The sequence below is a fragment of the Eurosta solidaginis genome, chromosome 2, assembly GCF_040869045.1.
Source record: "Eurosta solidaginis isolate ZX-2024a chromosome 2, ASM4086904v1, whole genome shotgun sequence".
Lineage (NCBI taxonomy): Eukaryota > Metazoa > Arthropoda > Insecta > Diptera > Tephritidae > Eurosta > Eurosta solidaginis.
In genome coordinates this window covers 282,018,090-282,045,986 of record NC_090320.1, presented here as the reverse complement: position 1 = coordinate 282,045,986, position 27,897 = coordinate 282,018,090, and the positions used below count along the sequence as shown (strand labels likewise).

The 27,897-nt window shown below is 36.3% G+C and overlaps 2 protein-coding genes across 8 annotated transcripts in view; one reads left to right on the top strand and one right to left on the bottom strand.

Annotated features, from left to right (window-relative positions):
- LOC137241060 (P protein-like) overlaps positions 1-27,897 on the top strand; it is a 408,891-nt gene that overhangs the window by 157,357 nt on the left and 223,637 nt on the right. The gene's annotated exons all lie outside the window — the stretch shown is intronic.
- Positions 39-27,897, bottom strand: LOC137241059 (uncharacterized). Its single transcript, XM_067768229.1, has 6 exons — positions 27,799-27,897; positions 7,741-7,858; positions 7,484-7,617; positions 5,645-5,724; positions 5,491-5,580; positions 39-397 (listed from the first exon to the last, which is right to left on the bottom strand). Exons 1-6 carry the CDS (start codon positions 27,819-27,821, stop codon positions 198-200), a joined length of 645 nt encoding a protein of 214 aa, XP_067624330.1. The 5' UTR covers positions 27,822-27,897; the 3' UTR covers positions 39-197.

Sequence of the window (27,897 nt, the reverse complement as noted above, 5' to 3'; positions counted from 1 at the left end):
CACAATGCAGGCCCATAACCTATTGCAAAAATATTAACTTGTAATAAAACAGTTCTATATTTGGTATTCAGATTCAATTACAACAATGAGACAAATTTTTTTATATTGTTATTATGATAAAACGTCTGACAATTACAAATTGTAGCTAGATGTTTATAATATACGAAAAGTATATGCAAATTTAAACTAGCCGTTAATCAAAAACACACACTTTTCCCCTTACTGTTACTCTGCTGCTGTGCGACTGACTTTTGATTTGTTTCATACTTTCCGCAATCCTCATGACGGACCAATTTGAGGTCACTTGTGGAAATTTTTTCGTCTTCTAGAGCAGCTTCATAAGCATGTATAACATGCTTGGGTGGTTTGGGGTCTTTTGTATGAATCCAAAGGTATTCTAAATTTGGGAAGAGAAAATAATGTTATAAATATGTTTATATGTGATTTTTGAATGACATGTAAAATTGTGATTACGTTCGTCTATTTGTCCTGCATTTTTCGAAGTTTATTAAAGGTACAAATGGATTGTTGAAATTTAATCCACTACGTAGGGTTTTGGTTCAGGGACTATGTTGAAGATATGTGTGGCCATGATTTACCCCCATCCCTTTTGGAATTTGGTTTGTTAACGAAATAATTAGCCATCTTCAGTGTCATTGTTTTTTTCTGCTTTCCACCGTGAATAAAAACAACAAAACAACTGTATTAATCATCTCTTCATCATCGGATGCAGTGATCTCTTATCTTCCAGTGATATCGGCAAGTGTAAATGTTTTGTGGAAAAAATAGCTAAACCCTAATGCAAATACAAATACACGAAGCCCCACAAAGCAGCTGTCGTTTGCTTAATGTTTGGCGGATCTTAATTTGAGAGTTGTTGAAAATCCCATATTAAAAACCTGCCTACCAATTGTTGTTTGAGACTTTCTAGAGCTAACGTTGCAGGTTTGAGAAAAAAGCTAACGTTGATTTGGGATTTTCAATTATTCTCAAACCCATCACAAACATGGCCGGAGTAGTGTGGAATGAAGACGATTTTCTTACATGTTCCTTAAGTCTCATAAGATGAACAATACAGAAAATCAAAGTGGGAACTAAATTTTTCTACAAATTTTGAGAATTTTCTGTTCCGCTGCTTCCTCTGAAAAATTGCCAATTGAAAATTACTGTAGTAGTATTGGCGCTACTGGACTTTTCTCTGCTCTGCTATGCTACCGAAAGCTTCCAAAAAAATAAATTTAATCTTTATTACCTATCAATTTGATCATTGTTTGCAATTAGAAATAGTTAGTAGTTTGAAAAATTATTAAAAATGTATTTGATAAAAATAAGTAGACATATTTTTTGAAAAAAAATGTATAAAAATATCTTGTAAAAAAAATTGTTAAACAAATGAATTTAATTAAATTATTAAAAGAAAGAGCAGAAAAAAATATATATAAAAATTCGTAATTAAAAAAAATAATACAAAAAAAATTATTTAAATCAAATTAAAAAAGTTGTTAGAAAATTAGCAAATAAATTAATAAATTATTGATATAAAAGTTTCTAGTGAATGTAAAAAAGAATTTTTGAGACAATTGGTAAAGAAGTAAAAAAAATTTAAAACTCATAAAACTTGTTATAAAAAGAAAAATAGAAAACATTTTGAAAAAACTTGATTTAATTAAAACTAGTACAGAAGTTTGATAAAAAGGAATTCGAAAAACAACTTTTTTATTTACATAGAACTAGTAAAATAAATAAGCAAGGGCAGTTTTTGAAAATAATTACTAAAAAACTAAGATTTTTTTGAAATGAGTATAAAAAATATAAACAAGTAATTAGTAACAAAGTAATTAGTAAAAGTAAAAAATTCACGAAATTTGTAAAAATGTAAGAAAATAGAAAACTTGATTTCATTAAAATTAGTAAAAAAATATTGGTAAAAAAAATTATTTCAAAACAGAAAGAACTATTTAGAAAAAAAACTGATAAAAGTAAAAATTCGTATATTTTTGGTAAGCTTTTCCGATCTATTCTGGAGTAGTGCAAATACGGCGTTTCGCCAAGTTTCCTTGGCTTCTTCTGGAGCAATTCTATATTTGTCAACAATGAAAACACAAAAAAAAGAAAAGAAAATACAAATGACGCTAAAAAGAAATAATTATCTTGACTACCTTATATCTGACCTTATAGAACAAAAATTAAATCAAATTCAGCAAAACCTATCACTAGCAACAACAACAAACAATGAAACAAAGCAATATCACAGTGTCACTCATATTCCCAGGCTAACAGAAAACTTAACACAAGACGTAATTAACAAAAGAACATCTCACTAGCTTACAAATCCAACCACACATTATCAAGATGCTTTACAAAAACAAAAACCCCTATAAACAGAGAACAACAAAGCAATGTAGTTTAAAATAGAATGCAAACGGAATAACGAAGAAAAATGCAACAAAGTTTATATAGGAACAACTAAGCGCGCTTTGGGTACACGATTAGCCGAACATGAAGCTGATATTGGGAAACAAAACAAAACACAGCTCTCTCACAACACGCAATAACACACAACCACCTCGCTGACTTCGAAAACACGAACAGTGTTACCAGGTTAGCCTTTTCGAGGCTAGATTTAGCCTTTTTTTTTTGCCTTTAGCCTCGAAATTTTGTGTTTAGCTTCGTGACTTTTTTCTAGCCTTTTTTGCTCCAAATGTATTTTTAAAAATTTCTAAAATAAAATAATTTCAATAGTTCCTGTGAACACCTAATACCTAATAATATGAGTTCTCTACAAAAGATTAATTCTTTTTCTGCTGAAAATTCGTTGAAAATTTCAAAGCCAGATGTATTTTCTTACTTTGAAAAAGAGAAGTATTGTTATTCTTCAAGTCAAATAGCATTAATAGAGCTGCAGTGACGAAAACTTATAACTATACAATGGAAAAATGTACACTCAACCATGGAATTTTGGTCGGAAGAACGAGAACATAAAAATGCATTAAAGGAACCTCTTTTTTTAGAACTTGTCGAATTCATATTTAGTTTTTTAGTATTACCACTCAGTAACGCGGAGGTTGAAAGGGTTTTTAGTGGCATGAAAATTCTGAAAACTAAATTAGGGAACAAACTAAAAATTTAAATGCTTAATGCGCTGCTTAATATTAGATGCTCGTTAAAATGCTTATCTAAATATTGTAATGAATGTAGACTGAATAAAGAAATATGAAATATGAATATGAAGTAATTAGTTTGTAATATTTTTTTTATGTATATACACTAGGGCGGGTCTATTTAAAAATCGCTCATTGCTCTGTGAAAATCATATTCTAGGGATCAAAATAAGAAACTTTGCCGAAGGAACCATAACTCTAAAACGAATTTTGATGTCCCCCCCTTTGGGTCGAACTTTTGGGTAAGGGCAATTTCAATTCTACCTGCTGTGTCTTGTGGTGGCTTAAAAAAAAACACAAGCAATTTTACGATCTGCAATTGTGTCACAGTGATAACTTCATTTTTTAAAACGGTTGAATAAAAAACCCACACAACTATGTTTACGACATGCAAATGCATCACAGTGATGCCTTGGTTTTAAAAGGGGGTTCTAAAAACGCTAATTTCTAATAATTTTTTTAATTTCTTTTCTATTACTAAGTTAAATTCATTTTTTCATTTACATATGTTCTGACTAAATAAATTTAAAATTAAAGAAAAAACATAGGCATTTCAAAGTAGGATTTTTCAAAATTTTCCCCTACGACCCAAAGGGGGGACATCAGAATTCGTTTTAGAGGTATGGTTCCTTCGGAAAAGTTTCTTATTTTGATCCCTAGAATATGATTTTCACAGAGCAATGGGCGATTTTTTTGCCCCCCCCCAAATCGACCCGGCCTAATATACACATATGCAATCATTTAAAATAATTCCATGTGCTAGTCAAAGAATATGTGCCTGATATGTTTTGAAACAGGAAGTTATGCTTAAGTTATGTTTATAAGTTTTTATTTACAAATGTGTAAACTAAAATATAAAAAAAATTTTATGAATTAACCAAAAAATTTCTGGCCTTTTTTTAGCTTCTTTTTTTTCTAAATTTAGCCTTTTCTAACCTTTTTTTTTTGCGAATCTAGTTTCTTTTTTTTGCATCACCTGGAAAATAATAGACAAAGAAGCTGGAGAGAAAGCACGATACACCTTGGAAAGCCTACGAATTTTATAAAATAGGAAAAAGACTATGAATAAGAAAGAGGACACAGATGGTATCGCTGCCACTTACATATTATGTTTATAACACTTTACTTTTAGTATGACAAGTGTACCACAGTAGATGGTATCGTTTATTTTATATATTTTTTAATCTTCTATAGTTTCTATCTCTTATTCTTGTAAATTATGTTTTATTTCTTTAATTTAATGCCGTAATCCAAATGTACGTGAAAATTTAAAAATTTATAAATCAATGTTAAATGTTAATACATATGTGTAATTGTGATAATTTCAAATTAATATTGTTGTTGTTTTTGTGTTTTTATTGTTGACAAATACAGAATTGCTCCAGAAGAAGACAAGGAAATTTGGTGAAAAGTCGAGCTGTAAGGTGAAATAAATTGTTTTATTTGCACTACTCCCGAATAGATCGGAAAAGCTTACCAAAAATATACGAATTTTTATTTTTATAAGTTTTTTTTCTAAATAGTTCTTTCTGTTTTGAAATAATTTTTTTTTACCAATATTTTTTACTAATTTTAATGAAATCAAGTTTTCTATTTTCTTACATTTTTACAAATTTCGTAAATTTTTTACTTTTTTTGTTTTTGTTACAAATAACTTATTTTTATTTTTTATACTCATTTCAAAAAAATCTTCTTCGAATAGATCGGAAGAGCTTACCAAAAATATACGAAATACAATCAAACCGATCGGAAACCAATATAAAAAAAATAAAAATAATTTTTAAAATAATTTAGTAAAAGAAGTCAGTGAAAAAAGTTTGCAAAATTAAATAGTAAAAAAATTATGAAAGATGTCTCTTAAATAAAATTAAAACAAAACTTAGTAAAAAAAGCTTTTTTACTCGATACACTCCATACATTGCACGGCACTATGAACTCATTCATCCTCTTTGACGTTGTCACGAACCGGACTGATCAACTATACATTGCGATACATTTTAAAATACGTGTCCTGTATGTGAGAGAGTCGTATTAGCGTGTGCTCCTATATCTTCTTTACTGTCTTTATGGCATAGAGAATGAGAATAAGTCGGCTGAAATAACTTTTAGTAAAATAAGACGTTGCCCAAAAAACTTAGGATGCGAAAAGGTTTTCATTGGTATTGATCTTCCACCAATAAGAAAACCACTTCCATTTATTTTTATAACGCTCAAATGATCTTGCAGACCATTCGCTTTCGGTGACGAACATGTGTAATAGCGACCTGGTCTGGCGGCGTTCGCACACAGACACAAATCGAAATGCTTACCCAAAATAAAAATTACTAACCGTCGTGTTCCACCGTATCTAAATTCTTGCAGGCATAGATTATAACATATTCGGTGCAGTACGTTAGAATGTTGTAATTAAAAGTGAGAGCTGCAAAATATAAATAAAAGTTATACTTTAAATTTCTTATAAAGATATGATTATTATAACTTACCACCTGGTTCATCATATTTAACTTCAATTTCTCCATCCGGAAGGGATGTAAGTGTTCCGGTATTAACCTTTACGGACTCGCTAATAAATGTAAAAAAAAATGTGTTAAACTGCTGTGTATATTTTCAAAAGAAGAATATGTGAACGCTAGTACGAGCTGAGAGAGGAAGCGAGATGCCTTTGCAGGAGGAAAATAGCATAGAAAGAAAGGCATGAGTGCGGAGAGCATGGGCTGTTAGTCACCAGGAATGACGCCTGAAAATTTTAGCAAAAAAATTCGACAATAGACGAAAGGTCCTTAGTCCGGGGTAAAATACACTCAGAATGAAAACGATGACCTTTTAACCGACGCTCAGAGAGTAATTACATTATGTAAGGAACACTTCTCTGACCTTACAAATGGAGACAGCAATGTACCTATCGCCCAAGGAAGATAATGGCTTTGAGCCCGCAATCGATGAATTTATGGTTCCTACACCCGAATATGACGAAATCAGTATATCAATAACCAGATTAAAAACAACAAGACCGCGGGGGCTGATGGTTTTCCTGTGGAGCTATTCAAATATGGCGCCGAGGAGTTGACCAAAGGCGCATTTATAAGCCTTTGTGCAAAATGCGATCGGATATACGAAATATGAAGAGTGCATATCTGACGCTTGGAATCCAAGTGTTCTTTGCCCAGTCTACACAAAGTGGGATACTGCAAACTGCAGCTTCACACCTGGTAAATCCTCAATCGACCAGATTTTGACTATACGCCAAATCTTGGAAAAAAGTCGTGAAAGAAGAATTGACACACATTTCCTCTTCGTCAATTTAGAACCGCCTTAGACTGCTTGAAAACGAGCAGCCCATATACTTCATTTCTGCATTTCGTTTCCCGGCAAAATGACGTTGGGCAACACCTTCAACTTAGCTAGAATCGGGAAGGACAGTGGCTCAAAACTAAACGAAATTTCAGACAGGGCGGGCCTCTCCGCTGGAAGGACCAGATGGGAAACGATTTAAATTCCTTTGGTGTTAAAATTGGCACCCGTCATTCTAATGAAGAATCGGAGCAAATTTCTGGACGGCCACGGTAAAACCTCGAGTTAGTAAATTCAACTCGTAGATTTCATTTGTAGCGACAATGTGTTTTCAACTACCACTAAATTAGAGCATGGTTATATATATCCTCCGAAGATCTGACTAAACTGAGGACAAAATACTATAACCTAACGTAGAAAAAAATTCTGAACCCGTAAAGCATGTAGGGACAACATGATTTAATCTCACCGTCCTCAATGCAGCTTCAACACGAAGAGGTTTTGAGTATTCGTCAGATCCCTAATCAATATTTTCAGAACCCTGATCACCAGTGCTGCATGAGCTTTGCTGAGATCAATCATTTCGGCAGAACAGCTCTCCAGTCCATCATTTCCCTTGCTGATTTGTGGCTTAAGTTTTAACTTTACAAGAAATTTTCCCCTAACCAGCATGCCTAGGTCATCTATGCAGGCAAAAAACTTGGCAGCAATTGTTTTCGAGGTCCCAGTGTAGAACATATTTATTGTACACTGCTTTGGCGTGAGTCTGATGTATATTGGAAAAATTTTCCATCATTCCTTGTCAAATTTGATTTGAATACGAACCGGGTTCGGCATAGTGCCATCTTCAGTGTTATATTTTGAGAACGAAATAGGAAACAAATATTTTACCTACGCACTTGGAATTTGAAAAAAGTTTATTTTGACACAAAAGCCTTCCCTTGCACACCCTGTCGAAAAATCAACAACACAAAAGACAACATAACTTTCACCTAAGACCAAGAGCTTTGCTTGCAGTTAAAAATACTTACTCTTTATTACTTATTTGGAAGTTTCTTACTCTATGAACATTTTTAATTCCAGGAGTGTAATCAATTTTACAGCAGCGGTAATTCTCATCGTACCAGAAGGGATATCTACTATGTACATACCAGCTACCTCGGAACTGTAAATAATTAAAACATAAGGTTTTAAAATAGTGTTAAAGTCTATGCATAGTACAGTGGTATAAAATTGGCTTAGCTTTATAGAGCTACCACTTAATTTATTAAAGTATATAGAACTTAACTGTTGATGGGTTCACGATGGAGACGTAGTCTCTATCTGCTCGACACCAACCTGGTCTTCGCATTTGTCCCGCCACCAAACATGATGATGTCAAAAAAATTAAAATTGACAAAGGAGCACTAAAAAAAGTTAAATTATTAAAACAATACTATTATATTGTTAAAAGAAGCTTGGTGGGCTGAGTATATTATTTTATTGCATTTTGTTTTATTTTGCTTTTGATTTTATACATTTTTTTTATACTCAGCTGAGCAGAGCTCACAGAGTATACTAATTTTGTTCACACAACTAACGCCGTAACGGCATAAACTAATCGAGATAGATATATATATATCAAAATGATCTGGGCGGAAAAAGAAATTCATTTAGCCATGTCCGTCCGTCCGTCTGTCCGTTAACATGATAACTTGATTAATTTTGAGGTATCTTGATGAAATTTGGTATGTAGGTTCCTGAGCACTCATCTCAGATCGCTATTTGAAATGAACGAAATCGGACTATAACCACGCCCACTTTTTCGATATCGCAAATTTTGAAAAACCGAAAAAGTGCGATTAGTCATTACCAAAGACGGATAAAGCGATGAAACTTGGTAGGTGGGATGCCCTTATAACGCAGAATATAAAATTAGTAAAATTTTGGACAATGGGCGTGACACTGCCCAATTTTAAAAGAAAGTAGTTTGAAAGTTTTGCGAACTGTAATTTGGCAGTTGTAGAAGATATCATGATGAAATTTGGCAGGAAAGTTACTCCTATTACAATATGTGTGCTAAATAAAAATTAGCTAAACCGGATGACGAACATGCCCAATTTTTAAAACAAAAAAAAATATTTAAAGTCAAATTTTAACAAAAATTTTAATATCTTTACATTATATGAGTAAATTATGTCAACATTGTACTGCAGTAATGATATGGTGCAACAAAATACAAAAATAAAAGAAAACTTGAAAATGGGCGTTGCTCCGCATTTTTTCATTTAATTTGTCGATAATACTTTTAATGCCATAAGTCGAACAAAAATTTACCAACCCTTGTGAAATTTGGTAAAGGCATAGCTTCAATGACGATAACTGGTTTGTGTGAAAATGGGCGAAATCGTTTGAAGCCACGCCCAATTTTTATACACATGCAGGATGCTTAAATTCTTCGCACCTGAGCCGATACTGAGCAGTGACTTGTATGCACATAAACAAATCAATCGTTATGTCTACACATATGTCCATACAAGCAGCGGAGAGAAACGCACAAACACATGCATATGTCTAAGATACTGTCAAAGGTAGGCAATCATCGGTGGAAGTATCACTCACATATACACACGCATATGGATATGCGAGAAGCTATAATCGTGCATCTGTAGTTATAGCTGATAAATTTATAGCTGGTAAACAAGTAGTAAATTCTAGAAACAGAAAGGCCTAGAAATATGCCAACGAGGAAACCTAAGAGTATAAAAGCAGCACCAGCTGAGGCACGACCAGTCAGTTTTGATTTAAGCAAACTATTTGTTGTGAAGTATCAGTGTTATTTTAAAGGCCATTTTGTATTATTGAATAGTGAAGTTATTTATTCATCAGTTTAGCGATACGAACGTTAGTAGAAGGTTGCAAATAAGAGGAGTACCACAAAATTCATTACAATTGGTGTCAGAAGAGGAATTGTTGAATAAATTCTGAAGTTTTGTAATACACCTTGGTCAATGCAAAGTTAAGTGAATTAAGGATCCAGCAACTGAAAAAAAGTTGGGGAACCGTGGATGGATCACAACCGGCTTCAAGCGCGGATACGAGAAGTAATAGAGTTGGAAGGAATTAATGTAGACGAGTATGCCTTTTATTCCTATGTGGAAGAGTTAGCGACTAAAATGGAGGAGAAGATAGGGACTCCGAATCCATTGGCAAGTGTTGACACTAACGCGATACTAGCAGTGATGAAGCAAACGTCGTCACAAATATCAACCGAAATGTAATCTCAACTGGAATCGCAGGAGAACCGTATAACATCCAAGATGGAATCACAGGAGACACGCACAACATCGAAGATTGAAGCACAGGAAACACAAATTTTATCACAGCTGGAAGAACAAAAGACATATATGGCAACACAACTGAAAGAACAAGAGACACGCATAAGAGTACAACTAGAAGCATAAGAGGTACGCATATCATCAAAACTCGAAGCACGCATGGACGAAAAAATAATGCATTTTGAAAGAAAATTCGAGGCAGAGGTGGATGCTTTTAGAGGTCGTATACATAAATTGCAACTTAATCGCCCGGCTGCTTCAGCGAGTAATACAAAGGTAAAAACTCCATCTCTTGATGGTTCTGTTCATTTCCAGTTTAAGAAGACCGCAGCAGTGAACAACTGGAATGCGGAAGATAAAGTTGCTGCACTGTTCGTGGCATTGAAAGGGCATGCAGCTGAAATCTTGCAGACAATTCCAGAGTACAAGCGGAACAACAATGAAACATTAATGAGTGCTCTATAGAGACGATATGGAAGCGAACAGATATACCAAATTGAGTTGCAAAACCGTCACCAAAGAGCCAATGAGACTTTGCAGGAGTTTGCCTCGGCTGTTGAAAGATTGGATCATCTCGCGAATGAGGACGCACCAGTGGAATACACCGACAGGGTAAAAATCCAGAGTTTTATAAATGGCATACGGGACGTGGAAATGAAGCGAGCTACATACGCAAACCCAAAGCTGACATTTGCTGAAACGGTATCCCATGCACTGACCCAGGAAACAGCCTCACTTTTAAGCAACCAGGTTACAAAGCCCATCGCGTGGAAGTGGAAAGGCCAGATTGGGTAGACACAATTTTGGAAGCACTGAAGGGATCACAACAGAAAAATAGGGGAGTTATGAAATGTTTCAAGTGCGGCAACCCAGGTCACACTGCACGTCATTGCAACACCGGTCCAAATACTTCCAACAATGTGGGTGGCCGTAAGCGCAGAGCTGACGGAGGTGAGCAAATCTCCAAGTCCACTCAATCGTTAAACTAAAGAGAGTCAGCCGCAAGGGCCGATAGCTGGCTCCCTCAATTGAATGCCCCATAATCTCTATCTCGGAAATTGGAAGAAGGTCAAACAATCTTACTGTCGGAGGACATGTGGATGGAAAGGAACGTTTCTGACTGTAGATACGGGTGCATCGGGATTTAGTCAACAAGAGGATAAGACCATTGCATGGAGCAAGATTGCGTACAGCCACTGGAGAAGACACCACGGTTCTAGGGAAGTAGCATGTGAAGTCGCAATTGGGAACGTCACGGTAGTACACAATTTTATAGTGGCAGAGATTGTTGATGAAACCATAATTGGAGTGGACTTCTTAATCGACCAAGGCATCGATATCAATATGCAAAGCAAGACGATTAGATATAAGAACATGGATGTGCCACTTAATTTCGGCTACGAGAGAGGCTACAGCAGTAAACGAGTGCTGGTGGAAGAGAGTCAGCAAATACCACCAAAATCAGAATCAGTCGTCTGGGCAAAGGTTGATGGAGATTGTGGGTTGTCGAAACAGCAAACAAATCAACACCGAACATACTTGTAGAAAAAACCCTGGCTATGACAAAACAAGATGGACGTATTTCGGTAAGATTACTCAATGAGTTCAAATCACCACTCAAACTGACCAAAGGAGCTATTTTGGGAAGATACTAAGAAGCTGAATTAGCTATTAACTTTGAACAGCTCCAGGAACAAGTTTCATCTAGTAATACTGATCTTTCAAATGACATCACGGAGTGGATGGAGGAGCTAGAGGAAGCCTATCAGAGTAAGGCAAAACAACTGCTCCTAAAGTACGCCACCAACGTTGTGAAACATCAAATTGACACTGAAGATGCGAGGCCGATCCGTCAAGTTCCACGTAGTGTTCCACTGGCGAAGCGTGAAGTTGTGAGTCAAATCATACAAGAAATGAGAGACAACGGCGTCATCGAACCATCAGCTAGTCCATGGAGCTCACCGGTAGTACTTGTTAAGAAGAAGGATGGAAAAATGAGGTTTTGCGTGGACTACCGGAAGTTGAATGACGTTACGAAAAAGGACAGCTACCCATTGTCAAGAATTGACGACACTCTGGACTCGCTATCTGGCACGAAATTTTTTTCCACACTGTACTTGAAAAGCGGCTACTGGCCAGTTGAAGTTAAGGAGGAAACAACCTTCAGTGTCGGTGATGGCCTTTGGCAATTTACAGTAATGCCATTTGGGCTATGTAATGCACCAGCTACTTTCGAGAGACTAATGGATAAGGTATTGAAAGGACTACATTGGAAAACATGCTTGGCGTACCTGGACGGCATCATCGTATTAGGCAAGAACTTTGATGAACATCTTATAAACTTAGAGGAAGTTTTCCAGAGAACAGCTGGCGCTGGTCTGAAACTAAGTCCCAAAAAGTGTTCGCTTTTTAAAAAGGAAGTAAATTATTTGGGTCACAAGGTAACGACAGAGGGCATCTTCACTGCGAATGAAAAGATAGAAACTGTAAAGGATTGGCCAAGACCACAGAACTTGCATGAACTAAGAAGTTTCTTGGGCTATGCACATATTACCGCCGGTTTGTACCGAACTTTTCCAGCGTAGCCCATAGCCTCCATGAGCTTACTAGAAAAAATAAAGCTTTTGAATGGAAGAAGGAGCAAGAAGTGGCTTTCCAAACATGGAAGGCGTTTGTGCACTGCCCCAATGTTGGCATATCCGAATCCAGGAACAACATTTATTCTAGATACAGATGCGAGTGGATATTCTAGAGGAGGCGTTTTATCACAACTGGTCGATGGACAGGAGAAGGTAGTTGCATATTACAGCCGTTCGATTGGAAAACCAGAGAGGAACTATTGCGATACACGGAGGGAGCTGTTGGCATTGGTAGAGTGCATTAAACATTTTCACAAATACCTCTACGGTCAGCGCTCCGTGCCAGGACAGATCACGCAGCGTTGAAATGGCTTCTGCAGTTCCGTAATCCAGAAGGACAATTGGCACCGTGGATCGAGCGACTACAAAGCTATGACTTTTCCATTGAGAACCGAAAAGGTATTACCCATGGAAATGCTAATGCAATGTCACGAAGGCCATGTAGTTTGGAATGCAAGCACTGTTCAAAGGCCGAGGCTAAAGAAGACATTATAGATGTCCGGCTATTGACTATAACATGGACAGATGAATGGGACAAGGAACAAATAAGGAAGTGTCAGCTAGAAGATACAGATCTGTCACATGTTATGCAAGGGACGAAAAAACGAAAGACCAAATAGAGAGGAGCTGTCAGCAGAGAGTCCCATTGCGAAGTCATATTGAGCACAGTGGAACAGTTTAGAGTTGATATCCGGTTCCTTGCATCGAGTATGGGAGAGTGAATATGGTCAAAGTAAGAGGAAACTGACAGTTGTTCCAACGAAACGGATTGCCGACGTTCTCAGTGAACTATATAACGGTCCAAGTGGAGGTCATCTTGGAATCACGAAGACGCTCGATAAAATTAAGCAGAGATTCTATTGGGTTGGTTGCCGCCAGTCGGTCACCGAGTGGATTGCTAACTGCGAGGGTTGCAACAGAGCGAAAGGGCACAAAACAGGAAGCCATAACCAGATGAAGCAGTATATTTCAGGTTCATAATTTGAAAGGATCGGCCTGGATGTCGCATGTCCTTTTCCTACAAGCAACCCCGGAAACAAATACGTACTGGTGGTTGTGGATTATTTCAGTAAATGGCCAGAGGTATACCAAATGCCAAACCAAAAAGCGGAAATAGTAGCAGAAGTGGTTACAAACGATTGGGATGCAAGGTATGGTGTACCAACGGAGTTACATTCTGACCAAGGCAGGAATTTTGAATCAACTGTGTTCCAAGAAATGTGTAAGAAGTTGGGCATTCGAAAAACATGGACAACTGTATTGCATCCTCAGTACGATGGTATGGTGGAACGTTTCAATAGAACTTTGGAGGAGCATTTAAGGAAAGTAGTAGACAAGTACCATAAGGAGTGGGATACACACATATCATTATTCTTTATGGCTTACCGATCGGACGTGCTTGAGACAACTGGCCAAACTCCCGCGAAGGTAATTTTTGGCAATGACCTTCGACTGCCAGCTGATTTGAAGTTTGGGATAGATGCCGATGCGGAGAAAAATGTTAAGAAATCCACTGGTGTCTTAGAAGAAGAGCTGAGAGAGATACACGATCTTGTAAGGCAACGAACAAAGATTATGAGTGACAAGATGAAAGCCAGATACGACAAAGCAATTAATTCGGAAGGTTTTCAGGAGGGAGATTTGGTGCTGTTATACAACCCACAACGAAAAAAAGGTTTGTACCCGAAATTGCAGTTTAAATGGGAAGGCAAATACAAAGTTGTAAAACGGATCAGAGATGTAGTGTACCGCATACAAACCATAGGCAACCCACGAACTAAAATGAAAGTGGTTCATTTGGAAAGTCTGGCAGCGTTTAGATCTAGAGATTTGTGTGATGGGGACGATCAGACTTAGGTGGAGGGCAGTGTGACGAGTATTAGCAACACTAAGGGATACTATCATCTCTAACCCGATACTAAGCAGTGACTTGTATACACATAAACAAATCAATCATTATGTCTACACATATGTCCATACAAACAGCGGAGAGGAACGCACAAACACATGCATATATCTGAGATACTCCCAAAAGTAGGCAGTCATCGGTGGAAGTATCACTCACATATACACTCGCGTATGGCTATATGAGAAGCTATAATCGTGCATCTGTAGTTATAGCTGATAAATTTATAGCTGGTAAACAAGTAGTAAATTCTAGAAATAGAAACGCCTAGAAATATGCCAACGAGGAAACCTAAGAGTATAAAAGCAGCGCCAGCTGAGGCACGACCAGTCAATTTTGATTTAAGCAAGCTATTGGCTGTGAAGTATCAGTGTTATTGTGAAGTACTTTAATAAAGGCCATTTTGCATTATTGAATAGTGAAGTTATTTATTCAACAGTTTAGCGATAGGAATGTTACAAATAAGAGGAATACTACTAAATTCGTTACAATATATTACTAAAATTAGTCAATAAACATCACTCCGCACCTTTAATGCTTGAAATAGAACACTAAAACTGTATATTTCGCAAATAAAATGCGCACATAAAGAAATGACTAGCAATTCAGATTGATATTAATCGCAGATTAATTTAGCACATTAGGGGGACTCATTTAACCTTATAAATACCTTATAAAGTGTGTAAACGGATAAATTATCTAGTGCGTAAACGAACTGTCAAATATTGTATGAAAAATCGTTTACACAATTTGTATAAATTTACGCGCACATTTCATAGTGTAAACGCGGTAAACTCAAAGGAATGCAACCTTGCAAACATAGTTGCCGTCCTTTTCATTATAAATCTCCAACAACAACATGTTTATTTTCAATTATTTCAATTATATTATTAGCAATTGTTTTTGTTTTATCGGAGCACTTGAGAAATGTCAAACAAAGTAACTGACAATAAGCAAATCCAGTATTATCAGTGTATTGCAACAGATGGCGAAACATTGAATAAATATAGTTGGTAACAAGTAAGGAAGCTTAAGTTCGGGTGTAACCGAACATTACATACACAGTTGAGAGCTATGGTGACAACATAAGGGAAAATAACCATGTAGGAAAATGAACCGAGGGCAACCCTGGAATGTGTTTGTATGACATGTGTATCAAATGAAAGGTATAAAAGAATATTTTATGAGGGAGTGGGCCATAGTTCTATAGGTGAACGCCATTTAGCATAGTGTACAAGTACAAGTGTGTTGACTTCTTTCTGACAGGCACTCGCTTAAGTGAGCATAACGGGAAAATCTGGGTTGCCATTGTTTTTTCGGTTGAAAACGGCCTATTAGGGTTCTGTGCAGAGACGTAAAAGATTGAAACAGGGTTTATGTAGTCACAAAAGTGTTGCTCCTGTTCCACAGCATTTTAATTTTAGATCATGGCGAAAAGTGTTCAGTTCAGAGTTATCGATTTTCGTTAAAAGTTTAATTTATTACGTATAAGTGTAAAAAGCAGAGAAAACGTAGAGTTTTTCTAATTATTGTGAAAAACTTTTTAATTTGAATTTCTTTACCCAAGTTTACTCTATTTGTGTAACACAAGAATCTGGAGGTCAATTCCTTAACTATGAAAACTGAAAAATGTACACTTGTTGAAAACTCATTTGCACACACAATTTACACTTTGAATTTAGTTGTGTTTTTATGCACAAAATTTTGAAACTAAAAACAAAATTTTCATTTGTCAGAAAAAATAAAGAAAAAACGGCCTAATGTCAAAAAACCCTATCGAAATACAAATTGGCTTGTTTTTTTTTAATAAACTACGTTGTATTTTTCTTGTATTTCGTGGGTTTTTATATTATACCTTTATATAAAGTCGCTTTGATGTTTGTCCTCTCATTTCCATACAAATTATTGACCCACGGAAAAGTATTTTTCGGTAACTTCCTGTTGAGCTAGACACTTGATACTTAGAGCATAGTTCAGATCTGGGAGACATTACAATGCAAGTGAAAAAAAATCCGATAGGTGGCGCACGGGTCGAGATATACAGAAAATTTATTTTAAAATGGAAATTTAGCTAATTTCTCGGTGATTCATATACTTGAAACTTAACACATAGTTTGCGAGTCGATGGAACTACAATTCGTGGAAAACAGAATGCCGCCAGGTGGCAGACGAGTCGAGATAAACGAAAATCCCTGAAAAAACGCATGGAATTATGCAATCGATTTTTAGGTAACTTCCCGGTGAGCTAGAGACTTGGAACTTGGGCCGTGAGTCAGAACGCGGTGACCATGCAATATTTGATCAAAAAAATTTCGGTAGATGGCGCATGGATCGAGATATTAAGAAAATTAGTTTTGATTTGGGAATATTTCAATCCATTGTTAATTAACTTCCCGGTGACCTAGAGACTTGAAACTTGGCACACAGTTCGAGACTTGGTGACAATATAATCTAGAGAAAACGAAATTCCGCTAGGTAGCGCGCTAAGTCAGATAACTACAAAACCTTGCAAAACGAGGGGAGTCTTGCAATCGATTTTATAGTAACTCCCCGGTGAGCTGGGATAAAGTAGTGTTATATAGGAGTTTGATTTTTTTGCACTTACAGCACCATTTTATTTGCAGGAGACTTTCACAGCTACAAAAATTAAGGCGGATTTACATAGACGCTTTGGCTGTGTTGCATTCATTAATTTATCTGTCGGGCGAAGTATCGAAAAATTTACATAAATGATTTGGTTGCCTACGCTTTGACAACGCCGTACGAAAAACAGTGAAACGCCGTACGTTATCATTGATTTGAAGCGACGAAAGCGTTTGTATAATTTTGCCCTTATGCATTTGTGTAAACAGCCTTAGAAGTGAAAATATTCCATGTTACACGTGAGGCGCTTTATATTTTGGCTTTAATTTAAATAAATTTTGCTTTCCGCATTGTTGCAGGCTACAAACCTTCTAGTATTCTTATTTCCGCGGAAATATATGCAACTATTTCATCTGTAAATACTACAAAGTTTTATTAAACTATTAAATGCAACTCAGCTTGAACTACTCTTACGTACGAAAAATGCAACTCTAGACCTGAGATTTGCATCAGGTGAGCGAGGCTGTTTGTAGTTTTGACGTTTATCGCTTAGTTGACACACTTGTTTAGGTACACTATGCCATTTAGGGATATCGCCATAAAGGTGGACCAGGGCTGACTCTAGAACTTGTATCGTATACTTACGAACGCTTTCCAATTAATTTAATTCAATAACGATTTAAGGTTTTAATGACTCTGAATAAGAATACTTTTATTCAGCGAAATAACAAAAGTATATATATTTTGTTTTAAATATAAATTTTATTCAAGCGCGTCTTCTTGTTCTCGGTCGTTCACTCACTATCTACGGGTTGCCGTCTTAATCAGCAGGGCTGTATTTTTTTTAAGATGATGGGAGCGTTGCCATCTGAGGTGACAGCTCGGCCACTCCTGCAAGTAAATCGACCTCGATTTCATCAACGAAACCATTGTCGTCAAGTTCTGGTGCGCTACTGCACCAACGTTTTATTTTATCTGAACTAAATACTGAACAAAATTTCTTTTTCGTGATCTGCATCCCTGGTATATCCTCGATAAGATAGCGATCATTGCCGAGAACTTTGGCTACAATGTAAGGGCCACGATATCTCGGTTCTAACTTACGAGATTCACCTACAGCGGGCGGTTCGTTTTCGATTACTACAAGGTCGTTCTCATTGTATACTGATGGCTTAGCGTGTCGTTGATCAAATCGCAATTTCCATTTGGCTCGTTCATCGTTAATATTAATTGCAGCTTGTTCGCGTTTCTGCTCTATCGGTATGGAAATGCTGGAGTCAGTTACGTCGCATTGAATGGCGGCAAGTAATCGATTTTGCACAGTATCATGCAGATTAAAATCGAAAACTAATTCATTCGGACAGAATCCTGTAGTTGAGTTTCGTTGCGAATTAATTGTCCATTGAAGGTCTTTTAATTTGAGATCCCAGTCTTTCGGATTTTCGGTGATTGTACGGAGAAAATTTAGGATAATCTGGTTAGCGCGCTCAACCTGGCCATTAGCGCGCGGAGTACGGACGGCGGTTTTGGTGTGACGTATTCCGTTTTCGTCGCAATAGCTCTCAAACGCTTTGGATGTGAACGCGCTTCCTCTGTCGCTTACAATTTGGTTGGGCAAACCAAAATAGCTCGATATTTCATTGAGCGCATTAATAACCGGCGAAGTTTTAGTATCGCGCACGGCTTTTACGATTAAAAATTTTGAAAACGCATCAGATACTGCAAAAACGTAACAGTTACCTCGTTTACTGCGAACGAATGGACCCATATGATCGAAATGGATGACGCGGAACGGGATTGGATCGATTGGACTGAAATGTATACTACCTTCAGTTTTTCCAGACCGATGCCTTTGATAGCAACACGGTACGCACGCGGTGATATAACTTTCTACATAGCGTCGCAAGTTAGGGAACCAATAAAGTTTTTTAATTCTTTCGATTGTCTTTTCAAGCGCGGGATGCCCGGCATCATCATGGCATGATTTAACAACACGCCAGCGCACAGCTTTTGGAACAGCAAATGCTAACCCATCCACTTGTTTTCGATATAATCTTTGATTTTTAATTTGATAGTGGATACGGATTTGTTTTTCGCGCTCAGACTTTAATTCACCATTTAGAATTTGAATGATCTCACGAAGACCGTCGTCTTGTAGTTGCATCGTTAAGAGCCAGTCGCGCTGATCGGCGGTCACATTTAGTACGAACCCAGCAGTTTCTATTTCTTTCGGCGGTTTTACAGGCATGCGACTAAGCGCATCCACGTGCGACATAGAGCTACCCTGGCGATGGATACACTCAAAATCAAATTCGAGTAGCCTTAGCCACCAACGAGCAATATTCGGTATGAGTTCTTTATTTTCTTTTACTTTTGCGATCGCGGAACAATCGGTTACGAGGCGGAACGGTTTACCGAGTAGGTATATGCGGAAGCGGTCGAGCGTTTCAACAGCGGCGAGCGCTTCCAACGCGTAGCTATGATAGCGACTCTCCGCGTCAGTACAATGTCGGCTGTAGTAAAATACTGGTTGGCACTTCTTGCCATCAGCTGATTGCAACATAACTCCTGCAAGTCCAACACTTGAGGCGTCGGTGTGTACTTCATGCTGAGCGGACGAATCGTAGATCGGTTCGTTGCATAACTTTCTAATTAATTCCGTAAATGATCGTTACTGCACTTCACCCCATACGAAAGAGGTCTGTTGATCTTTACGTAAAAGTTGCGTTATTGGTTTCCCGATAAGCGAATAATTAGGTACACATTTTCGGAAAAACCCGGTAAGTCCTAAAAATCTTTGCCTTTACCCGGCGTTATCCCGTTTCTGTTAATTATATGGCCCAAATGATCAATTTCAGTTTCAAGGAATTTACATTTGTCCATGCTCAGTGTAAGTCCATTTCGTTTTAATATTTTTAAAAACTTTTCGAGTCGTTTTAGCCCTTCATCGACAGTTTTACTTGGGATGATAACATCATTCAAGTAGGCTAAGACTTTCCCACGCGGCATTTGTGCAACTATTTTGTCCACCATACATTGGAAAACAGCAGGCGCGTTTACAAGACCAAACGGCATGCGGTTGTATTCGAAATGTCCATCGGTAGTTACGAACGCGGTATATTTTTTTTAAGGATTCGTCGATTTCAATTTGGCGATAACCGGTACGAAGGTCAAGTGTTGTAAAAAACTGTTTCCCGCAAGTTGCGCAAATTGTTCTTCCATGATCGGCATGGGATAGGGTCTTTTTACGGTAACCTTATTAAGGCTACGATAATCAACACATAAGCGATGTTCGCCATTCTTTTTCTCGACAAGAACTACTGGCGCTGCGTATGCGGACTCACTTGGTCGAATTATATTATTACTCAATAACTCTGATACGATTTCCGACACGATAGCGCGTTTCGCAAACGGAATGCGGTACGGTTTAAGACAAATTGGTACATCAGTAGATAGTTCGATATTCATTTTAGAAATGTCAGACTTACCAATTTCGGATAATTTTCTTGCAAAAATGTCAGAATATTGTTTTAATAACTCTGATAGATTCTGGCTATCGATTTGACTTAACTCATTGGTAACGCCAATTTTATTTATTTCTTCTATACGGCACTTATCTTGTTCAATAACTAAGCGATTACTCGCGCGGCACAGTACATCTCTTCCTAACAGCACGGATTCACACAAGAAAACATCTTCAATGACAGGCATGTCAGTTGAATTATTATTCCCGTCAATCTCGATAATCACACTTGTAACTTCGGTGCAAGTATATTGTCCACCCGCGAAGCCTCTTAATGTGGTAAGCTGTTCACACAGTTCCCCGATTTTCTGCTCGAATGGTTTTCGAATGAGAGTACGACTGCTACCGGGGTCAACAAAAGCTACGGTTTCAATTCCATTAACTTTAATGGCTTTTAGAATCTTGTGGTCACATGCGCGTTGATCGATTTTATTAACGCGGTTATTAGTTTTCACCTTACAGTCTGCGGTTTTATGTGTCGTACGTTGACACTTTTCACATCGCGGCTTTCGTTGCGGTTCGGTACAATTTATGGAATAATGTCCAAGTTTAAAACAATTATAACACTTAACTTTTTCGAGTGGTAACGATTTCGACCAATTTTCATTTGCCACGACCGGAGATTTTCGATTAGGCTGTTTTTCTATCGGCGCGTTTACTTTGGTTACAGGCTTAGGCGGTGCGATTTTCACATCGTTATAAACGCTAAAATTTATAATATCACTCAGTAAATCTTGACATCGCGTATAGTTATTAGATATTTTTTTACGTAAATCCGAATCATTTATGCCGTTTATAATATAGCGCGCAATACTTCAGTCAGATAACCCCCCTTTTGCACCCAGCTCGAGCATGCGGTAGTAAAATTCTTGTGCGGATTCGTTGTTTAGACGTTTCGTTTGTGCCATCTTAAGATGTATATCGGCTTCGTTTTCGATACATGGAAAATCTATCAAAAATTTCTTAACAAATTCTGGCCATGAAATAAATACACTTTGCAAAGAATCAACCCAGTATTTAGCTGATCCCCGCATCTTTTATTTTACGGCAAACAAAAGTGTGCTTTCTCTCCATCCATATACATTTTTAAGGTTTTCGACGCGTTTTACGAATTGTTGCGAATATAGCGAGCGATCGGATGATGGATCGAAAAAAGGCAAGAGTTCAACAATATCGCGCACATTCTCGTATGGATTATAGTAATTAGGTACTACCGGCGGCTCGCGAATGTGATCGAACGTATGTGGTGTGGACGAATTATGGTACGTTGTATACGGTGCGGACGTCGATGGTGGTACGAATGTCGGCGGCACGAAAGACGGTGGTGCTTGCGTGTAAGCTTGCGAAAGATATGCGTTTGATTGCGGCCCAACGTCGAGATAATTCAAAAAAATTATTTACGTTGCTGTGCTCTTGAGCAGTTGTCCACAGCGAATATTGATTATTATACGCGGTCGGTACGATTTGCGGATGTACTGCTGTATACGTACTGGTTACAGTTGGAACCGAATTTTCTATTGTCCCTACATTAACCGGCGAAGATGATATTGGCGGTTCAAAATTAATTGATGTGGGTAATTTCTGATTTTGCAGTGACACTGAATCAGAAATAGCTTTTTCCAATAACGATAAACGCTGTAGCACGACAGTTTGACTATCACTTTCGGAATCGGACAATTCATTTTTTGTCAACCGTTCAGATAAACCAGCATCCCGACACTTTTTCTTTAACTCACATACTTTTAGGCTGCGTAATGGCATTTTGTTTCGTTCTAATTTTCGACTTCGAATTTTGGTTAGACTTTAAATTAAACATATTCTTTATTCACCTCACTCTTCGTTTATGTTGTTTTTCTTTTCGGTGATTCACGAGCCGACGCACAGTGTTTCGTGTAGAACAAGCTAGCTGGACAAAAACAAAGTTCTTATTCCAAGAAAAGTGTAATGAGAAAAGAAAGATAACAAACAAAATAACGGGATTTTTGCTTTTTTTTTGACATTTTTGCTCATATATATTGAGTAATTGAAGTAAGAAGGCAGGAGTGGCCGTAAAATGCATTGATTAATTTGCAAAATTCTGGTTGAATATTAAGATTCATATTTCTTTTAAGTGAACACTTTTACATAATTTTTTTGATGCATTCTAAGCTCGAAGGTAAGTAAAATTTTTTAATAGTAATTCTTTCACAATTAGAGTATTTTCAATATATTTAACATTCCGTTATTAAGAAGAAAAGGTATTTTTTCTCTATATTTTTAACTTTAGGGACAAAAAAGTTACATACATCCGCGGACATCCGAACTTAATTTTACATATGTTATAGTCGCAAGTATTCTCTAATAGTCGAAAGAAAAAACCATTGCGAAATCTTTGCACATCTATTTTTAATTTTTTTTTTTTGTAGATTTAGTTATCTCTACATATCAAAAAAGATGTATGTACGTACCAGCTCCGACGAGATATTTGAACCTTTAAAGCTGATCTACAAACGGCAAAAGCAATTCCCTGGTACAGGGAACAAACACGTAGCCATAAATCATACAAAAATAAACGCGCAAGGTCAACAAGATCACACCAAAAGCAAAAAGGCGAAGATCATTGACTTCAACCTGCCACAACCTACCGCACCAGTCACCAAGGCATAAAACCAGGTACATACAATGGATTGATGAAGATAAACCAAAACCAGGTTTCGGCAATACCAATGACGGCAACACTGCTCGTAGGTTTTTTGAAAATTCTGAGGCTAGTGCTGAGATTACGGGATTGGATGTAACGCTCATCAAAAGATTCGACACTCTCCTTCGCGCATTAGAATCTAGGTACAATATAAATATCCAAAAATTTGAAAAATTTGCGGTCGAGACTATAAAACTATATATAGATCTCTATCCATGGTTTAATATGCCTGTTACAGTTCATAAATTCTTAGTGCATAGTACTGATATTATAAAATCAGCAATTTAACCTACTGGTCAACTTTCCGAGGAAGCACAGGAAGCCCGTAACAATGATTTGAGACGATTAAGGGCTGATAACACAGTCGCGTGAAGCCACGAATAGAGATCTTATGAATATGTTGCTTATAACATACCTAAGAAAAAATTTAAAAGTCTGAATTCAGAAGTCTTAAATTTACTGCCCCCCGATAATGTTGAGGAGTCAATAAATACCCCAGTTGTTTCAAGCTTTCACAGTAGTGTTGCTGATGTTCATGACTATTCCACAAGTGACTCATCCAATGAAAGTGATGATAGCGAACAATAACATAATTATAAAAGATAACCTACCCTATAACTTTTTGTTGGATCAGGTTTTATTCAATTTAAATCTATTGTCTTTCCTACTTTGTATGATACTTTACTTTTAAGTTTTTGTAATAAGTAATTTTCACATAATTAATTTAATTATTTACATTTTTATTATTATTATTGTAATTCACTTTTACATTCCTGACTGGTACTAAAAATAATTCTGTAAAAATTGTAGTGCCAAATAAATACAAAATATGTATGTACATATGTACAGTCACTCATATAAATAAGTAGACACCCCTTTTTGGACAATTCTTACAATTTTCGCTTTCGCAAATTTATTTTAACTAATTTCCCATAAGAAAATTTGTCACGATCTATAACAAAAACTAAATTATATTTAAAAAATTCGACGAATTTTCATAAAATATTTTAATTTTTTTTCCGAATTTTTAGAATTTTTTAGAGTATTGAGATTTGTATTCCATTCAATTTAAGTACAATAAAGTAATATTCTTAAATCCTTTAAATTTTTTTGGATCTATGTCACTTATTCCCATGAGTTACTGTATATGAAATAAGCAAATGTATGCATATGAAGTAAAATTTTGAAAAAAAAAATAAAAAAAAAGAACATATGGCTGAAAAAAATGACGTAGTTGTAATAAATGACTGCATATGAAACGGAAAATCTCATAAAATAATTTTGTCCAGCTAGCTTGTTCTACACGAAACACTGTGCGACGTGTTCGGCCATCACTTTGATTTTTTCGAATTGTGCAACAACAAAAACATACGGAGTCTCAAATTTGTGCAACAACAAAACACACGCACGAATAGCAACTTACGATTTTGCCGGCGGAGTCTTAGGCGTTTGTTCACATTCACTTCTGAAAATTGTCGTATACTTACGAACGTTTCCCAATTAATTCAATTCACTAACGATTTAAGGCTTTAATGAATCTGAATAAGAATACTTTTATTCAGCCATCTGAGGTGACACTTGTTTGTACGGTATGGGTATCAAATGAAAGATGTTAATGAGAATTTTAAAAGACGTGGGCTTAGTTCTATAGGTGGACGCCTTTTCGAGACATCGCCATAAAGGTGGACCAGGGGTGGCTCAAGAATGCGTTTGTACAATATGTGTATCAAACGAGAGGTGTTAATGGGTCTTTTTAAAATGGAGTGGGCCTTAGTTCTATAGGTGGTCGCCTTTTCGGGATATCGCGATAAAGGTGGACCAGGGGTGACTCTAGAATATTTTTGTACGATATGGGCATCAAATGAAAGCTGTTAATGAGTATTTTAAATGGGCGTGGGGCTTAGTTTTATAGGTGGACGCCTTTTCGAGATATCGCCATAAAGGTGGACCAGGGGTGACTTTAGAATGTGTTTGTACGATATGGATATCAAATTAAAGGTATTAATGAAGGTTTTAAAAGGGAGTGGTGGCAGTTGTATATGTGAAGGCGTTTTCCAGATATCGACCAAAATGTGGACCAGGGTGGCCCAGAACCTCATTTGTAGGGTACCGCTAATTTATTTATATATGTAATACCACGAACATTATTCATGCCAAGATTTCAAGAGTTTTTTATTTCGCCCTGCAGAACTTTTAATTATCGCACTTTTTCGGTTTTTCGAAATTTTCGATATAGAAAAAGTGGGGGTGGTTATAGTCCGATGTCGTTCATTTTAAATAAATAGCGATCTGAGATGAGTGCTCAGGAACCTGCTTACCAAATTTCATCAAGATACCTCAAAATTTACTCAAGTTATCGTGTTAACGGACGGACGGACGGACGGACGGACGGACATAGCTCAATGAAATTTTTTTTCGATACTGATGATTTTGATATATGGAAGTCTATATCTATCTCGATTCCTTTATACCTGTACAACCAACCGTTATCCAATCAAAGTTAATATACTCTGTGAGCTCTGCTCAACTGAGTATAAAAAGGAATAGAAGTAGCAATTTGCCAGTCAAACAAACCACCGCTGTATAGCTAAATGGTTAGCGCAGCGTGCCTAAAGCGTACTGATGATGAAGGCTTAGCACCCTTCGAAATGGATATACCTGCGCAGCTATGGCAAGTTGTCTGAAAATTTTATTTTTTTTTTTTTGTGATCGATGTATTTTCAATTGAGTTTTAAAACTGCATTAAATACAGTTTTTCAAAAAAAATGGCATTAACATTCACATTAAGCTAACAATATGTATAGGTCGGGCCTAATAAGTACACATATTAGTACCTTTTTTGGTTAAAATATTTTTTTTTTATATAAAACTTATTTTTACTTTCAACATTTCTTTAATGTAGGGCAATGCTGCATTTTCACTGAACCCAAACTCTATGTTTTTCAACGGTGCACATAGGTAGATTTTCAAGTTTTAGGCGGCCAAAAATATTTTATTGCCTATATCTTCTTAAAACTGTTTAATAAATGAAAAATTTTAATAATTTGTGTAATTAATCGGTTATATTAAAAAAAATAGATATTACACTGTGTAACACTAAAAAATAAGTGCGCAATGAGGCTATTTTTCTTGTTGTACAGCAACAAGGGTGTATCAAACCCTCTATCTAACCCCCTATCTGCAAGTATCTGCAAGCTAATTGTGCCAAGTACAATGTTCACAACTAATTTTCACTTGGACGGACTTGAAAACATAACAAAACTGGTTTTAAATACCAAAAATCAAAAAAAAAAAACAAATAAAAAATTTTTTTAACATCTTAAATAAAATAGGTTCTTTTTCAATTTATAACTTGTAAAAATCACAAACACCATTAATAATGTTAGTATTTACCTGAAATATCAGAATCCATCACAATGACTCAATTCAATTGTCTTAAAACTTAAAATATTCCCGTTAAAACATGCGATTTCACATAGGTTAAAAAAAAACTTAAACACGCGTTTCAGAAATAACTAAATTCCGATTACTTGAAAGCTATGCGATGGCTGGGAAGGGGTAGAATTTCTGTTCCCCTGTCTATGTGGTAGTGATATTTTTTTTTGTAATTGTGGCAACTTTCAGAAATTCAATTATAGCCGCCTAAATGTCTAAAATCTACCCATGTGCGGTGTAGCGCAAAATATTTTTGACAGAATACATTTTTTTCAGTTCACTGTTTTCGCGTCTTTCCTCTATACCTCCGTCGATTATTTTTTAAACATGGTTTAGTAGTCGGCACGAAACAGATAACTCGAAGTTTGGGTTTGGTGGAAACGTTGTATGTATTTTAAAAAAATAGCGAAGATTTAATTTAATTTCCAAATCTTGTATTATATAATACACGAAACACTTGTAAGAATGCCATTCGTGGAGTTAGGCACATTTGATTTGTATCGACTCATATATTAAGACAGATAAAATATACTAGTTTCGCAATAGTTATGATATTTATGTTGTCTGTTGAAGATACTTGGAAATAAAGTTGAGACTCTGCCAGCATTTTAATTCGCATAAGTTACTTATTCCATACAACATTTCTGAAGAAATTATTTATGAAATGAGTTTATATCGTCGTAGTAACTGCAAAACGTATCGAATTAGTTACTTCTGGTGGTAGACGATAAAATTATATAATAGGCATACATAGATATGATTTTCAACAAACTGCAGAAATAAAATACTGATTTGATGACGTGGCCGAATCGATTCTCTTTGTACTTATTTTTAACTTTGTTTGATTGTGAGCGCATTGAATGTAGCCAGTAGCCTATCAGTAGGTACTGCAAATTATAAATCAGATGCATCGGGCTCAATTAGATTATATTATGTTGAACTGCTTGGTCCGCTAAGAAATCGATTGACTTAATTAGTCCCAAGTGTTACCATAGCGTTTGTTTATAGAAAATTAAAAATCCCTATTTAAATACAGGATCTTTCTTACAAAATAACTCCGTTCTTTTGGTAATGCTTTCTAGGACCTAAGCCATTGGCTGTTTCTAGATGTGATTTAAACACAGGAAAAGTTCAAAAACAGGATGTTTATGTTGTATGTATGTAGTTTACTAATTAACGATTTGACCCTTGAATATCTTTTAATTTACAACACTAATGCTTTTTCAATAAATCGGAAAGGATAACATTAATTTAGTTACTTACATAACAAACTTATGACTCAGCATTTTGTATAGTATTATCTTGAATAGATCACAAGCTAACTTCTTCGTCACTAAAACTGATAATGTGATATTAACAATT

Coding starts and splice junctions, on each gene's coding strand:
- LOC137241059 (XM_067768229.1), bottom strand. CDS start 27,821: ATGCTGAGTCATAAGTTTGTTAT. Junction 7,859..27,798: donor CTGAGTCATAAGTTTGTTAT/GTAAGTAACTAA, acceptor AACTTTTTTTAG/TGCTCCTTTGTCAATTTTAA. Junction 398..5,490: donor AGATACGGTGGAACACGACG/GTTAGTAATTTT, acceptor TCCCAAATTTAG/AATACCTTTGGATTCATACA.